The sequence below is a fragment of the Cyprinodon variegatus genome, unplaced genomic scaffold (genome assembly GCF_000732505.1).
Source record: "Cyprinodon variegatus isolate N-32 unplaced genomic scaffold, C_variegatus-1.0 Scaffold1133, whole genome shotgun sequence".
NCBI lineage: Eukaryota > Metazoa > Chordata > Actinopteri > Cyprinodontiformes > Cyprinodontidae > Cyprinodon > Cyprinodon variegatus.
Window position 1 is genome coordinate 164,402 of NW_015151586.1, and position 18,458 is coordinate 182,859.

The 18,458-nt window shown below is 36.4% G+C and overlaps 1 protein-coding gene across 2 annotated transcripts in view; it reads left to right on the forward strand.

Moving 5' to 3' along the window:
- Positions 1-18,458, forward strand: part of LOC107101689 (gamma-aminobutyric acid receptor subunit beta-3-like) — a 53,493-nt gene that overhangs the window by 27,659 nt on the left and 7,376 nt on the right. For both annotated transcript variants that reach the window (XM_015400693.1, XM_015400694.1), the window contains exons 5-7: positions 2,280-2,362; positions 4,128-4,265; positions 12,976-13,128. In XM_015400693.1, the coding sequence (XP_015256179.1) occupies positions 2,280-2,362; positions 4,128-4,265; positions 12,976-13,128 (374 nt within the window). The remainder of the gene's footprint in view (positions 1-2,279; positions 2,363-4,127; positions 4,266-12,975; positions 13,129-18,458) is intronic.

The window sequence follows — 18,458 nt, forward strand, 5'->3', positions numbered from 1 at the left end:
AATAACCAAGTAATTTCTATTTGCTAAATGACAGATTAAGGAACAAAATAATTTATTTGATCTTCTTGAGATTCAGAAATATTATAGTAAAAAAAAAAAAAAAACTATAATAAAAAAAAAACTATAACTATAAAGTTTTTTATTACCTGATCAAATGTAGTTAGGTTCCCATTTACGGTATAAGCTTCTCTAAATATTTAGCTTGAATTTGTCCCATTTCTCTTCCTGTTGAAGGAACGAAACAGTTTTTAGGCCACATTGCTGAAAAACATGTTTGTTTTGGCCACTCATTGAGCTACTTTGCAACTAATCTGGTTCCATGCTGAGAGTATTTGACCAATTAAAGGTTTTAACTTTCTAGCTGATAGGTTAAGATGTTGCTTCAATATTTCCTTATAGTTTTCTTTTCCCAAAACTCACACATACGTGCACCCAATATGAAGCTGCCAACACAGTAAGTCGTATTTTGGGTTAGGTCTCGTACATTGTATGCCTGGCCTTAGAGCAGTAATTATATCAAAGATGTGAAAAAATATATATACATTTTATATATAAGATTAAAAAAAACCTTTTGGTCTGTCAATATGCTCTATCTTCAATTAGAAACATATTACTTTCACCAGGTTTAATTTCTTTAAAAAAATAATCTTTAAAGAACGTTGGCTATTTGATTATCAATCGATCAGTCGAAAAAATAATCAACCAATTAATCAATTTGCAAAAATAATCTTTAGTTGCAGCCTTGTTTGGATACATCTGCACTTGTTAGACAACGTTAAAGTGACATTGTCTTACATTAATGGGATGAATCACCTTTTTAGAGGTCCACATCTCCTGATGTCTCACCTTCTTTTAGATTTATCCACATTGTTAAACAAAGAACCATTTTTAGGATGTTGCCTACATCAACAGTAGTCTCAGTAAACCCAAAGTATTAGAAAGAAGCTTTCAGGTAATGGCATCATTAGACGAGGGTTTTCTAAACTCATAATATTCTTTGTGCATGCAAACTTCTAAACCTGAAAAATTAATGATCCTAAATTATGTTCTTTTATGTTTGCTAAGACAGGGAGTTTTTCTGATTTATGTCAGACAGTGAGAATTAAAAAATGGTCATGTTTTATTCTTTAACAGCTTTATGCTTCGAAATTTTAAATCTCTGAATCAGAGAACTATTTGACAGATGTAAAAGTCAAATAGTTTTGAGATGTGAGACTAATTTTTAACTGTGAATTAAGTTAGGCCGATAATTGGTTCTAATTGCCAAAAACAGCTATTTTACTTTACACCTGCCACAATTAATTACCATTATTGTTATTTTTTTATTTGATAAAAAAGAGATACCAGTGAAAAAATTATATTTCACAGAATGTATAATTTACCCCTGAAAAGCTTATTTGTTTCAGACTATGGGAAATGTCATTTGTAACTATAGGTTACCACAATAAGAACAATACATCTTTGTGATGGAAACTCACTTTGTTGGTGTAATTTTAGCTGCATAATAACATCAGCTAATGGTTTTCCACAGTCTCATCTGAGCCTTAGCTAAATGAAGACTTCCAGTGGCTAACTGCCAAGCAGCCGGCTTTTAATCAGGCCAGACTCAGCCGAAATCATTTCAAATTTGCATTTCACTTTGCTCCTCACTAACCGTCTGATCACCACCCGTCGGAGCTCTTCCGTCTAATAAACAAAGCGAGAACTCCTTACGACCCTCTGCAGATGAGCAGGCACAGAACTGTGCCAAAAGGAACTGTTGTGTTTGCGTCTTTATTTGATTTTCACCTAATCACAGGCTGGAGGGCAACCAGTTTTAATGCTCTGCAGATAAACTGTTAAATATCCGTATGGACTGGAGTCTGTCAGTGACTTATAGTTTAATTATGTACATGCTTATGCGGTCAGCATCTTCAGTGGAGGAGGCTGTGCTAATCTGTTTTTAAAATGACAATGCCAGTAGTCTTATGTAATGTGAAAGCAGCTCAGGTAGTCGATGTAAAGACAAGTGGATGATTAGTTCTTTAAAGATGAAAAACAAGATCTGATGCTTTAAGCTTAATGCTTCAGCCTAACTGAGTTACTGTTGTCCCCTCACTCTTAGGTCTTTCCTTACTCCCTATAGTGCAGAACATTCCATACCCGCTTACTCTTCCCTTTAATTATTATTTTGTTCATATTACAACAACAATCTTTGTGTATTTGATTTGCTTTTCGTCTAATGGAAATATTAGAACTGGAAAGAAAATCTGATTCCTATTCTGTCTGTTCTTTTTTAGGATAACAACAACAGCTGCTTGCATGATGGACCTCAGGAGGTATCCCCTGGATGAGCAGAACTGCACTCTGGAGATAGAGAGCTGTGAGTACATGGATGGTTTCAGTTCATAAAGCTCAAATCATTTTATTAATTTAATCCAAAGCTTTGATGAAAACTGCAAGCTGGCACTGGACAGGAAATAACTGAAGGCATTAGCCAATACTCAAACAGAAAACCTAATGCCACCGCCTTATGGGAAGTTTTTGTTTTGCTTTAAATTTTGTATTTTTCTACATGAATTCATCTTCGATCGAGCCCAAGTCCCTTGCTGCTCTCCGGATCTAGTTGGGTAATTTTATGATGCAGCAGCTGCAGGAGAACGATCTGTTCTAGAAGTTCTCTTCCTAAATGTGCAGTAAAAAGTATATTTGGCTTTTTTTATTGGTTTCACATTTGATTAAAAGCTGCAGAAAATGCAAAAAATGCCATTTTATTTACATTCTCTTCAACGTTTCATGACACATTATAGGATTTAGGTCTATTATTTTGGATCCTTGCTGTGCTAAAAGACCCAGACATGATTATAGTGATTCCCTGGAAGAGGCCAGCTAATTTTATTTATTTTCCTTTGAAACTTTGGTTTTTATGATGTCCTACGCTCTGTTTTCTGATAGAGAAATATACCCACAGGATCATAGATTTACTTTGTTTCAGTGCGTCTGCTATTCTTCCAACTTGTTATGTTAAAGCTTTTAAAATATTCCTCTGATTGCAGATATCTAGTTTGGGAGAAGAAGTTTATTTTTTCCTAATATATGAGGCTCAACACAGCATCCTTATTTATAAGACATGCTTTCGTATTTTTCCCATTTTAAAGATAAGAAAATCAGTTCATGAGCAGCACCTGATCAACTTAAAAAAGTGAAAGAAATAATACTATAATTAATGCATAAATATTCTCTCTGCTGCCTTTAATGTCCCTTTGTGTTATTTTATTTGGAACCAAATATATTTTTTGAAAATGTATGGTGTGGTGTGAAAATGAAGGTTGAAATTTTGTCAGATTGTCAGGATCTATGGATACTTGTTGAGGAACAAAATGTAGAGATGAAGAGGCAGAGATTATTTCTTGCGAAATTTAATCAAGAAGCAAAACTAAAGATGCCATCATCCAGAACTGATCGACAAGAACCTCAGCACCCAAAAAATAAATAAAATAACAGACACTAGGGAGGAATAAAAATACGGAATGAAGAGAATCCAGGAGTATATATGCTAAACAGAACAATGAATAGAGTAATCAGCTGATTGGGAGCAGGTGTGGAGAGAAGGGTTTAGAAGGGAGCTAGGGGAAAGGAGACTGGGAAAAGGGGGCAGCAGAGAGTAACCAAGACGTACATAAGTGCTCAACTACAGCTTGAAAACAACTAGAATGACACAAAATAGAAATTAAACCATAAATCGTAAATCAAAGCGTAACTTAAATTCCCCAAAAAGACAACTTAAAGAGAACTAAGAAGTACAGAGGGCAGAATCATGGCAGATTTTGCTACTGTATAAAATTTTTTTTTCTTTATTTAAGGTGGTAATAAGTGTAGAAATGTCTTTCTATATGTGGAAAATTGCTCTAAATTGTAGTATTACACTATGATCCTAAGGCGGTCATTTTATTCCCCTAAAGAGATCTATTAAACATCTTACTTTTCAAAGGAACGTCCGGTTCTTAGACGCAACTTTAAACATGTTTCTTTTTTTCTCATGTCCCCAAATGACAGTTGGACGATCAGCAACACTGCATATCTTGGTCTCCTGTGATGGTTTTGACAGATGGTTACACCTTGGTGTGTTCGTGTTTCTTCTGCTGCAGATGGCTATACCACAGATGACATCGAGTTCTACTGGAAAGGAGGCGAGTCGGCTGTAACAGGGGTGACACGAATCGAGCTGCCACAGTTCTCCATTGTCGACTACAAACTGGTTTCCAGAAATGTTGTCTTTTCCACAGGTAATTGCCCGACTGGAATATGTGAAGAGCTAACACATTTTTGCTTTAGATTAATTAATTTGTACAACGCTTTGCTGTATTTTTACAAATTAAGCTTTGGTTGCTTTTGAAGCTGATCATTTAAACATGTTCTGCAAGCCGCCATGTGCTTGCCAAAGATCGATGGGTTGTTCTTAAATCCTTAGAGCTACAGTTGTGTTTGTCAGTAGCTCTAATTGGGTTGAAATGAGGAAATATCTGCCTTTGATGTTTCCCTGAAGTAGCTCAAGTTGGTGCAAGCATGCTGAAGTGGTGCTTAACTAAAACAGGCATTAATCTCTCAGCAAACCTCTTCTCCACCTGCTGGTCCTTCACTGTGAGGTCAAATTTTTACATGGATGAATTGTTATTGTACTATAGTTAAAAAGTGTTCCCTACAAGGTCAGTCATATTAGAGTTTGTTAACATTTCCAGTAATTTACAGCCATTGTAGTTGAAATTTGTGGTTAAAGCCTAAAATAAAACCATAAAATAAATTGGGTTTTGAAGACCAATTTGGTATTATGGTGCTGGTAGTGAAGTGATTTGCTTTTAGAGTCGCCCTAATTTTTCCTGATAAAGCTCCAATAAGGTGTCAGACATATTCCTAAGTGGTTTTGGTTGATTTATGCATCACATGCTTGCTGCTGATTTGCCAGCTCCATAATGCGATCTGGCTGCAGCTTCTCAATTAGGTTCAGTTGGAATTAAGAGACATACAGTGGGCAAAATAGATTAAGTAGTAGCCATTCAAAATTTCCCCTCTTTCCTTGATTGTTCCTTGGCTGGTCCCCTACAATTCCTTTTTAAACATCAATATTTGCACTAAAATATTTATTCTGTCATGATTTGTGGACATTAAGATCTAAAGAGAAGTATCATCTCCCAGTCAGACCCTGTAATATAGTGAAAAGGTGGAGTCAGAGTAAAAAAATATGCACGCCCAGGAGAAGGCCAGTGGCTGGAAGTTGGAGGGGATTTTGCTGGAAGTTGCAGGGAAGTGGGCTGCTATTCGCTGGCTTTTGACTGGGAAGGGCCATTTTGAAAGGTTGCTACTGTAATGTGTATTTCCTGTGTTTTTCAATAAGCCTCTTTAAACTTTCGCCTTGCAATCTTGTGTGCCATCTTTTGCTGTAGCTCATCTGCTTCGAGGTTCAACATGTTGTATTTTCACAGACTGCATGCCTTGGTTGTAAGCAGCCGGTATTTGACTACTATTACCTCTCTATCATCTGGGATCTGACCATCCCCTTTATGCTTTTACGTTTGTTACATTTATGTCATTATACCGTGTCTTGCTGGTTAATGTTTTTTTAATTTTTTTATCAGCCTTCTTTAACACCGAGTAAAACCTCTAAGCAGTCAATGTTTGGGAGTAGAGACATAAATTACACCTAAACAAGCATGAAATATTGACTTCTAGAAATTTATTGTTTAAGTCTTGTTACAAAGCAGAGCATTATTCTTTCTTCGAAACTGTTTTATTTCGAATGAATAGGGACCAAAATATCAACCACATATCTGCAAATATGCAATATATAAGGTGATTGTTTTAAGCTTCGAGGTTTAACATGTTTGTTTATAGAAACTGTTTACATATCAGAAGTAATATTGCATGCTTCCTTATTTCTAAATTAGCAAAATGTCATCACATAGCAAAGAAAAAACTCTTGACCCCCATACTTTAAGATCCTAAAAAGAATAATATTTTTAAAATGTGTATTTAAATTTTTGCAACGGAATAAGAAGCTATCCTGACCAAATTAGCAAGTGTTTTTCTATGAAGGGCCCCATAGAAAAAACACTTCTGTACTGCAGTATACTGTAAGACAATAGGAAATCTAACACATCTGTTACACATCTTCATATTTTTAATCAGAAATATTTGTACAAGGAGAATTTTCCTTAAATAAAATCCACAATTATGCTTGTGATATACCGATTTTAAAGATCAATGATTTATTTTCTACTCAAAACCAAACATAAATGAACTATATTTTTAAATTCAGTACTCACTTATATATTTTTACCAATTAAGGAAAAAGTAGAAAAGAAAACTACTTGCATCTATATTGCTTAGTTCGTTGAGCATTGGATCTGAGGTTGTTAAATTATTCATTCTAGCTAGCATATAACCAGTTTCCCAAAAGGATAATAAGTAGCAGCAAGTGTGGGCAAATATACTCCATATTTTACTGGATCACATATAGTACTACTTTATAGTTTAGTTGGAAAAATTGGTGCATTTGTTTGAGTATTTCATCACTGACAGTAAGCAGGATCTGCTTTATGGTCAAATTGATGTGTAGAATATCCAATGTTAAGATTTTTAAAGAATTGGACTCCAAAAAAAGGTTTTCTTGATGCCTTTTCTCTTTAGTCCTCTATAATTTTAATTGGGCACACACCGTTGTTCAAATAAATAGTGCACTTTCTATATATGTTTTTATTTATGGAGGTGCTTTCTACTGATCAGTACAGAGAATAAAGGCCCCTCTTTTTATCAGAGACTAAACCGACAAATGGAAATCAAAGTTGCTCATAATCTATTAAGCATTTAAAGCTAAACAAGAACACTAGAAGTTGTTTTTCTGCAGGAAAGTTAGATATTGCTCAAATATAGTATGATGAACCAATTAAATAATGCTCATGAAACTTAAAAGCTGTTTTGCAAACCTTGTAATTATATGTTCATCCGTTAAGGAAAACAGTATGTTATACATGGAAACCATTAATGTTTTGACATTGTTGCTGCTTTTAGCTGCTGGTACAAGAAAAAAAAAAAAACAGCTAAAGATTATTTATAGGATCACAACAGTGATTTTCTTCCAGCTCTTCGTCTCTTGGGGCCAGTAATTGAAAGAAAAAGCAACACATACAGAGCAATTTGTCAGGTTCCTGCATATGAAAAACATTCCATGTTGTAATAAATGCCTCAGTGTAATTTGACAATCAGTTTTTTTCTCTTTTCAGTTGATATATGTGCTTAAATCTGACCTTTTTTTATAATGTAATGCGACAGTCCTAAATTACTCAGATTTAATGCGAACATTTACAATGCGATAGATGTTCTTTCCACCACCATTTAGTATAGGCCATGGCTACACAAGGAAGTCATTTCTCCAGAGCTGTGGCGGGAACATAAAATCTGTCTGACATTTAGCCTGTTTTTTGTTTTTTTCCAGCAGAATTTATGCTCAAAAGGCAGAATCATGCCCACCCTGAGAAACTCAATCAGTCAGTTTTGGTTATTTTTAACTCTTTCATCTATTAGTTCATTTTGTTCTCTTGGCCTCATTTCTACCGTGTGTTTACCTTCTTCTTCAAGTTTACCACAATTTTGAGCTGTTTACAGTAGACAAGCGCCTCTGCCAGTCTTGGGAGAATCACATGTTGACGTGTCAAGGCGGGTGGGCAGAAGTGCGCTTGTTTGTAGAAGCGGCTTGTCTCCCTGCGGGTGGAGACCATTGGAGTTTAGTATCCAGTGGTCTGCTGTGCTTACTCCTTGAAGCACATCAAAGGCTTGATGCATTACTGGCTAATGATCAGGTTTCCTCCATTACACGGGCTGCGAGGTGTCCTTTGGTTGTCTTTCTCTCACTCTCTTACTCAGCTTGTCACCTTTCCTTTTTCCTTTGAGCAGCTTCCATCAGTGTAACTTTTCCTCCAACTTAAAAAAGGTGTGCTTGGATGCCAATTATCTTGCTCTCTAGCAAGAAAAATAAGACCAGAATTCGGGGCATCTCATATTTATGTGCAATGAGGCACACAACATCAATTATTCTGCAAACACAGATGCAGACATAGACTTGTGTGTGCATCCACGTAGCCTGTGTGGTCACATGTAAATGCATGCCTGAACAGACACTATCTGCTTGCTGACATTTAACTGCATGTTTAAGCTTCAAGTCACAGATATGATCAGTACTAAAATTGTCATCTCTTTTGTTTTCGAAAGCGCTTGTTTGAAGAACAAGAATATTTTCTGCTATCCATCTTTTATAACTTTTGCAAAGTATGAAATTGTCTGGAGAGAATGTTCCTCTAAATATTTTATTTTTGTCACACTTAAAAGACGCCTTATAAATCAAAGTCATGGCTCAAGTTATTAAAAATAACACAAAGGGATATGACTAAATTCAGCAAGTTTTTTTTTTGTGTGTGGTCATGGTTAACAACAATAATGAAAATATCTTGAAATGAGTGTCACATATGAAAAAATTCTTTATTAAAGAGATATATATATTAATTGCATACTTGTATATTACAGTAAAGGTGAGTGGAAAGAAAAACTGCTGTAGAAAAAAGGTATAGGCCTACAAGCAGCAGAGATAACTGCAGTCATCACAGGTTGCAATAACAATGATTTAATGATTTCATACAATAATGTATGAAAAAATTATCTGTGTTACTGTCCTCTCCTGAAAACTGAAACTAAATCTCTGTGGCAGGCATGTTTATTTGTGTAGAACATTTTAGTAACAATGTAGTTCAGAGGGCTTTGGCTGAATAGAGCATAAAAAACACTATAACCCTAAAATGTTCACTCCTTTATGCAAGTAGTAGATAAACATGGATTCATGACTCCTTGAATGCAGTGCTTCTCATCTCTAACTCCAGACTCTGGCAACTTAATATCAAAATAAAATGAAAACTTTACTCTCATCTTTCTTTTTAGTCAAGGTAAAATGCTTCTGATGTTTCTGGTTCAGGAGTGTCTTAAATAGTGAACATCTGTAGCTCATGTGTACAATTTGTTTATGTGCAGCAGCCTTTGATGCACTGACTCCAGCCTCAGTCCACTCCTTGTCAATTCTCCCACATATCCTTAAAGGTATAGTGGAGGATGTTCTTTTCTGGGTGGATCATCTAAATAAGTGGTCCTCCTAATTGTCAATCACTCTGGTGATATGTTAACATATTGCCGTACTACGTGCTTGTCCCCATTTTCACTTATCTGTGATGAGTCTGACATAATGGAATGGAATTGCAAAGTAAGCTTGTATTAGCAATTAGTAAAAGCAACTTTTAAACAGAGCGTGCACGAGGAGAAATTAGCTGATGCACGCTCTTGCACGCATTTAATAAGCGTTCCCTCTTGGGAGCATGTACATGAATGTGCATGTGCATCTTTTTTTTTTAAGTGGAGAGGGTGTGTCTTTCAAACATTTGAGAAAATCCTCCATTGTACCTTTAAATTTATTTTTTTTCAGATGCTCCTCTCGAGGTTGAGGCTATCACTGTCACTGGTGTACTATTTCCTATCACATGTTTTGCTAATTTCAACTTTAAGAACTTAAGATCTTCTTTGTAGAGGACGTCAATGACCGTCCTCTATCCAGGCAGCAGTATTCCCTTTTGTCTGTTAGGCTCCATTTAGTGACTAAGGAAACCTTAGCAGGTTTTTTAAATTTAGTAGCTAATTTATTGAATTTGTGACAGTGATTAAATGTTTATGCTGAAATTCTAAAATTGAACATTTAATTTAATTTTAAACCGACCACAACAGCCATCAGCATCTATACCAACTTTCTACATAACGTTAGCCAATGTCATCCACCGAACTTATGCTTTAAAATTAGAGAAACCAAACTAATAAGGTAGAGGGTTATTGGAAATGTCAACAACACTTTTTAACACAAGATGAAAGCCACAAGCAGCTCTGCTTTTTTTTTCAAGCCTTTCTCTTACACTCTTTTGTTATGCATCATCATCAGTTCAACTTTATTTTTTTTCCCTCCTCTCCATCCCTCTCTTTCTCAGCCTCACACATGCTGTTCCTCCCACTCACGGATGTTGTTTGGTGTAGCCGTTACAGCCAGAACTGTTCTACACCTACATGCCAGTGTACCTCAGCCTCCTCTTTTCTTAAGCCACTTTGGCTGCTCTTACAGTCAGATTTAGTCCAAAGGAGCTAAAACAAGCTTTTTTTTTTAAATAAGTGTGACTGTCTTTTTATTTTCACACTATGATATATGTAAATGATGTGTTTAGTCCTTTTATAGCTGTCGGAGCTGTTATTTAAGAGCTAAAAATAATACTATTGTCCAAAGGGATAAATATTGTTTGAGTATTTATAGTTTATGTTCCTGTCAGTCAGATTTCTGGATTTTACTGAAATAAACTTAGAAGCCTTAGAAGCTGGAGGGCAGCAGCAAACTGTCAACAGAAAGCTAATTAAATAGTTCTTCACATTTTATTGGTTATACAAACTGTCACTGGTTATGCAAACAGCCACTCCCTTAACACAGCGACACACTTTTTTGAGAACTTTAAGGGGTGTAAATCATACAGATGTCTTACTTCAATTTGGTTGGTTATTTGCATAATCACATTCAGGTATAAAACAACCAGTATAAAAAATGGTTTCTATGAATTAGATTGATGCTACCAATGAAACATGGACATTTATAGTATGATACCCAATTTAAAATCGACTACAGCCTGGAGTGTAAGAACTGAGTTGAGTGATCACCAGGAAAAGGAACAGGTCAATTTGCACTTATGTAAAACAGTTCTGTGAAAACAGGAAGCTTAATACCAATGTGGAAATTGATTGAGCAAAATGGATACATAGAAGCCATGAAAAAAACTAAACAAAAACAACAAGAGTCAAATCTAAATGCAAGTAAGTACCAGACAGAAAAAAAATGTAGAGGAAAAAGACAAGATCTCTGCATTTACCCCAAGTTAATCAAGCAAAATTTTGGACTTTTCCCTCCAAGTTGCCAAAGCTGTAATCTTTGGATAAGATTAGAAAAAGATATCTACCATCTACATCTACCAAGACATTTACCATAAAATTCATTATTAATACCCTCTACCTTATATCAAACTAGAAAGTAGTTCGTTACTTAGGCCTGTTTTTTTCTTTTTGTGAATGCAGGTCTGGGATGTTTTTGGACTATGACTTTAACGGTTCACAAAAACCTGCTCCCAGGAAAATAGCAACCCAAAGATATTTCTCTTTGCATATAAAAAGTAAAGGACCTGACTTTAGCCTTTCCAGGAACAAAGCGCTTGAGTTTGCAAAAGGTCAAATCTTGACTTGGGACTGTCTCGTAAAGAAATAAACAGAGTGGGCTTTTGTACGGTAAGATATTTTTACCCTTACCTGTCTATTAAAGGCATTAGACCTGACCTGGGCATAGGAACAAAAATGCTTATGCACGTTCCTTAAAGTTTTGAGAGCTAACTTTGGTCTGCTCCTCAGACACTGGAGTCTTCGGTTGGACCTATGGCCAAACACAAATGCCTGGAACTGGCTATGCTCCTAAAAACTTGAAACTTCCCTCTCAAAGACTTGCCATTTGAGTAATGGACTCATATTAGTCTCAAAAAGATTTCAAACTTGGCCTTGCCCTTCTTCCTTAAGGTTGCCAGATTTGACTTGGACCTGGGGGAACATGGCACAAGTGTTAACCGCGCTCTACTCCTTTGGGGGGAAAAATACTTTGCTTTAAATCAGCTCCAGAAAGTGTGAGACTTGGGCCTACCTATCAAATACTTAAGACTCAGCTTGGACCTGCATTTAAAAGACTTGAGACTTTACTGGCACTTTGGGCATAATATTTAAGACTTGACTTGAAACTGCCATTTAAAGTCCTCAAATTTTATTTTGACTGAAAATAATACATGTGGCAATGTCTGGTACATCTTTGACAGTTTAAATGTCTTAATTGGATTTCTGTAAATCTGGTTGACTTACAAAGCTGTACACTATCTGTCTGCGTCAAGTCTTAAGTCTGGACTCTGTCACAAGCAGCTGCCGTGGATAACATTTGATATATGGCCCCTTTTTAAAATCGCATCAAGTCATTTTTATAGCACTGTAATTTTATTGCACACACAAGGCACTGAATTGTAATAAGATGCGTGTGTGAGTGGATCCTTTATTATTTTTTTCTATTTTACTAGCAGCTCTCTCTTCATCCAGCCGTACACACAAGTGTGCAGTTGGTGGACCCACGCTTAACACAAGTAGCTTTGGCTGAAAACCCACAGTGCAGAAATTACTCTGTAATGGGTCCCACTTTTCCTCCAATATAAAACTAAAATGGAAAACAGCTAAGAATAGTGGGAGTAACGGGTCATAGATACAGCCTGTTTGGAAATATAATGCCAGGAGATTTCTAAAAAATCCCATATCTTTTATATTAACATTTCATTTGCACACATACAAAGATACTGTTTTAAATTTAAATTCCAGATTAACGCAACATAAAATGCCTTTAGAATAACTTTCAGCAGCAGCCACTGATGAAGCAGTATTTGCTCAGATTCTGTAGGTGAATGTTTAAAAAGTAAAAATATGTTCAAATTTTACTGCTATCCTGAATGTTGCATCATGAAATACGGTTTCAACTGAATGTTTTGGTGTGTGTAGTTTGAGTCGGGAGGAACGGATGTGTGTTGGTGATTTTGAAGAGGATACTTGTTACCATGGTGATAAATTCAGCCCATGCTGTCGGCGTTGCCATGGAAACTGAAACAAAAACATAAGGTGTCCCTGCTTGCTGCTCAGACTATCAAAGTTTAATGTTTTTGGCTGAATTTGTCTTTTTTTGGTGTGTCTGCTTTCTTAATTAGCTCGATTCTCAGATAACCTTCTGACAATTTAATACTATTTATTCCTTACCTAAAATTTTCAGATGCTGCAGTCTTGTTTTTTTTTCTCTCCCTCTCTGCTCAGGTGCCTATCCTCGACTGTCTCTGAGCTTTAAGCTGAAGAGGAACATCGGCTACTTCATTTTGCAGACATACATGCCATCAATCCTGATCACCATCCTATCCTGGGTATCCTTCTGGATAAACTATGATGCATCTGCAGCCAGGGTGGCTCTTGGTAAGAAATAGTCAGTTTTACTTTCTCAAACTACAAAAGAATATTCTTGTTTATTACCGCTGATAATGATGTGCTTTTCAATGTAGAAAATATGGTCTACCTAGTGATAAGAATAAACGATTAAACTTGCAATTCACTTTTAAAGGAATGCTATTTTAGTTCTCCCTTTTTGTAGTGTGACAGCAGCAAACTAGGTCAACATTCTGTGTAGCTGCTGTTGTCAAAAAAAGCTGCAGGTGGAAGTTTGTCAGATTTTAATGATCATGTTACCTGTAATGTGATGCATGGTAGGAACAGTATTGACCATGACTAGTGCTGGTTTCTGCATAAATGTGGTACCAGGCATTGTTATTGATTAATTTCAACCCAAAAAGTCCTAATTTTCTTTTTGTGTATTAAAACTGCACAAAGTAGTCTCTGGATTGTGAAATTAAATGAGAAAAATGTATATGATAAAAAAAAAACATGACAATTCTAATTGAAAAATGTCATGTGGACGTACCTAGATGCTTTGATGGTGCAAACATTTACCTTTAAAGTTCACATAATTCCACTTTGGGATGCATAAAGTATTTGGAGAAGTATTTTGTGCCCCATCAACATTAAAACTTACCATTTTTTATCTGAATTTTAAAGCACATTGTACCACAGCAGACCTGCCATGACAGGGTAGCCTACCAGATCTCACAGAGCAGAAAAAGATGGCATTAATCAAAATGGCTGCCAGGAACCACACAGTATCCACACAATCCATTAAGCTGGGTTTTAGGGTAGTTAAATAAAAACCATAACATGAAGTTTTACAGTTCAGAAAGAACATTCTGATTTACAAGTGACTTTTCAGTGACCAAGGGGGGAAAAATCTCTAACACGAACATATTGGTAGCAGCTTCATGCTGTAGGGATGTTTTTAGGAGTAGGGACTGTGAAAGTGGTCTGAGTCTCAGGAAAGATGAGATCTTAAATATGGGGACATTGTTGAGTAAAATCTCTGTCAGATCGGCTGTGTTTTTAGACTGAGATGGAGATGGACTGTAACCCAAAGCAGGAACAGATATATAATCAAAATGTGCTGAAATGGCCCAAAGTCCAGACTTCAATCCAACTGAGCATCTCTGGTTAGGCTTAAAAATCCGTTCATAAGTAAAAACTGTCCAACAATAAAGAGCTGGAACAGCATATTAAGAAATGAGAAAAACAAAATCCTGATTTGGCAAGTTTATAGACACCTATCCAAAACAACGGACTCTATTTGTGGATTGATTGATTGACTTTATTGATCTCAAAGTGGAGAAATTTACTTACTGAGCACTGATATTAATTTCCCTCAATAATGATGTTAACTTTGGCATGAAAAGGGGGCTTATGGATTGTATATGCTGTGGTGTCCTTGTGCTTTTCTCTTGTCCTATTTGTTGTCTATATCTTTAAAGTTGTACACATGTTCTATAAATGACCTGGTTCAGATTCATCAACAATCCATTTTAATTCAAGGTTTTGAGGAGACAAAACATAAGATGTGCCCTTCAGGGCTTAATACTTTTACAAGGCCTTATATCAGTGTAGCATCATTGACGCCTCGTTTGACAGGTCTATATGTGGTGATTTTTCATACTACTCAGTCTCAGGTGGCCCTAAAACATTGTTCTGTGTTGAAGTATTTACATTGATTATTGGAAGCATTAAAATCAAGTCAAGATTATGAAAAGTGACAGTGTTACCTCAAAATAAGGGATACATTTATAACCAACGTTTTACTGGTCTCCAGCTATAATATGCGGCTGTGCTTGTAAATCATTATTAGCCTGTGGTTCAATGAGAGCCTCTTCTAAGTTTTATGCATGACAGAAGGGCTTTATTAGTGGGCTTTGCCAACACAGCTGGGAAATGGAAATAGTAGTATTTCTTTTTTACTTCAAAATGAGAGAGACAATAGACAAGAGTGTGTCAAGTTAAAAGTAGTCAACTTTTTATCTGGGGCTTATAATATAAGCTTACATTTACTTCCTTAATTTAAGGCACTCAATAAGTATTCACAGGACATGCTTCATGTTAAGAAACTTTGCAGCATTTTTTCAATAATGACAGATCTAACAAGATTAATTGAGTAAATAATGTTTTTCTTGTTTTTTTTGTTTTTAGAACATCCAGCTATTCAACATGCTAGGAACAATTAAATATTTAACATTTCATATGAGATACTGTGACAGTTTGACCTTAGATCATGAACTGAATAACCATTTTTTCGTAGTAACTGCTTTGCTCTGTACATTTAGTTGGGGCTTATAGTAAACAGTGGAGTCGGGAAACAAATAGTCAACTACGACCATGTAAACGGATTCCTGCTTCGGATCTTCAGTCATACAGTATGGATAGATAATGGAGCAATAATGCCTTTAACACGTCATAATGCTTTTTGGATAACATGGTGCTATCCATTACCTTGATGAATCATTTATCTTTCTTTCCAAGTGCTATTTGCTTTCTAAAAGCGGGTGTTTGTCTCTTTCTTCCCTTCGTTAAGACATGCATGCAATATCCGGTCATTACTGCCTGCCTTAGAGTGTCTGATTTTGTGTTTGTGAGCAAAGAGTGAAGGAATACCAGAGATATTCAATTAGTGCCCTGATCCAGGGGTCCACTTAGTTCTCTGATGGACCATTATGAAGTTCTAGTATGTACCTCGATACTAAGGAAGAATGTGTGTGTGTCTGGTGCTGATTCTTCTTTTAAGTCCGCTAGCCTCCTGGTAAGAGCAAAGTAATGATTGGAGGGGAAATCAATTTGAGCAGGCAGCAGGCAAACAATTGGATTGTTTGAAGGGGAATCTTATTTTCCTGAGCAGGTCTGAAGAATTTCTAAGTTACAAATTACCTGTATGCACCATAATCTGGTTGCATCCAATTTTCCACAGACATGGCACTCATTTATCACTGGATCGTATGATCAGTCAATGTGTAGGCTGAAGTTAGGAGAACATTTAGTGTAATTGAAGATACGTATTACAGAGCCTTAAGAAGGTTTTACCTCCATCAAGATCCATTTCCTCTTCCTTTTTTTTTTATTGTCACACTTATACGTTTTAAGTTATCCCCCAGAAATTATATTTAGAAAATAACTTTATTAAACAACAGAATCAGTTTTAAACGAATAATTGAATATATAGGGGTTGGCAACAGCTTACATTATTCAGCAGCTCTTGGCTTTTTTGGTCGCTCTGCGACATCAGTGTTTATGGCCATACCTTAAAAACAGGATATAAATGTGGATAGGACTTGGCCACTGGATGGAGCCTTTTATTTTAGTAGGCTGGGCACACACTTTTTCACATTTTCAGAAACTGTCTCAAAGCTATAGAGATGTTCTCGTAACTCTTTCCAGACCATTTGATGAAAATATTTTTCTTCTTTTCTTGATTTCTTCCCTTTATTCTATTACACCCCTTTATGTAATATATACATACATTAGAAGGTGTGAGAATTTGTGCTGTTTGTTAGTGAGGAAATATCCAAGTAACCAGAATTTCCATTTTATACTTGCTTTACTGCATACAACATGAAACTTCCCGTCTAAAGTGGTGAGATGTACTGCTGGTGGTACACTGGACCGTGATTAGATGAGACTTGATTGCTTAGTGCCTTTGTTTGAGGAATTAAAGAGGAGAAGAGGTTTGGGGACATGTAAGAAAAGGGAGTTGCAACGTGAGCAGTCCGCACAAAATTATGAAAATATCCGTCAAGGGAATGAAGATGAGAGACTGGAAGGCGAGGGAACCATAAGGGCAAGCCAGACCAACGACAGAGAGAGCCGTAAAGCTGTATTTCTGTCCACAGAGGGCAGCGGTGTGATGGAAAAGCAGCTAGGCCCACAGGCGCTCTGCCCCTTGATTAAATTGTCCGACTGGTGAATGAGGGAGGCAGTAACAAGAAAAAAGAGGGAGTGAGAGCAGGACAGAGAGTAACGGCCCAGCATTGGGAACACTTATAAAGAGCAAGGGTGTTGTTAAACACAAAAAAAAAAAAAGGGTGCCATCCAACCGCAGCATCCAGTAGTGGCTGAGAAATGAAGTGTGTGTACATGCACGATCGCATTCACACATCCATGCACCTACACATGTGCAAGTGGTACTAACCTTGTAATGTGCCAATAAATCACACTAAGAGCTACATTGACCTTAGCTATCCTGCGCTCTCCTCCCAGCCCTCTGACTGTTTCCTGTCTTCCCTGTACTTTATGACACTCCGACACCAAAAGTGATGTCTATGTGTGTTATATGGGCACCCACACTGCTGATAGACTCCATTTATTTCCGACGTAAGTAAATGAGGTAGGGTAGATGTGGTTGTCCTATATTGATATTGAAGATGCTCTTATTGGATTGCAGTAGGTTGACATTTGCATGAATGTCTGAGATACAATCTCTTACTTAAGTTTTCATTGCCCTTGAAATTTTCTCTTTTTGTTTTGTTAAAGCCAACTGAAACATATTTCATTGGAATTAATTGTTCAATCGTTCGCCGACACAAATCCCAAAAGTGTAACATGCATATGTATTCAGCTCTCTTGGGTTAAACGTATAGTGAAGGATGTTCTTTTTCCTGGTGGATCATCAAAATAAGTGGTTCTCCTAATGGCAATCATTCTGTTGATATGTTTCCCAGCATGCACACTTTCAGGTGTATATGTTTTGTGAGCTACAGTTTCAGCCAGTAAAGTTCGCCTTTCTCACCACAGTTCCTTAAAAATGGCAGAGGGTCATAACTGAAAAAGTGTCTATGAAGTGTTTGAGAAGGGAAAGACCTCAGAAGAGAGAAACCAAACCAGAGTGTTTTTAGAAGAGTCTTTCACACTATGGAGTATACTGAAAACACGTCGGGCCTACCAGTCATGCCTCAGTTGCGAAGTTTCTACTCAACAGGGAAAGTTTGGCATGTTATTTGGAGAAATCTTATTTACATCATTGTTAGCAAAACGATAAGAAATTGGCTTGTGCATGCTCTCGCACTCTTCTCTGGAGCGGGTACAGGGTTGTGCATGTGCATTTTTTAAGTAGAAATTCGCAGAAATCCTCTACTATACCTTTAATACTTTGTTGGACCATGTTTTACTGCAAGTCTAATCAGCTTTTTCAAAATAGATTGATTAAAACCCTATAAATATCTTTCATCAGGATTAGATTCAGGATTAGATCTGGACTTTGACTAGGTCGTTTCAAAACACAAATAAACTATTTTTATTGCTATTTCTTTTGCCGCTTTGTTTCCTGGATTTACAAATATTTTGCTTTATCTTCAATTCATTTTATTTATATAGCGTCAATTCACAAAACA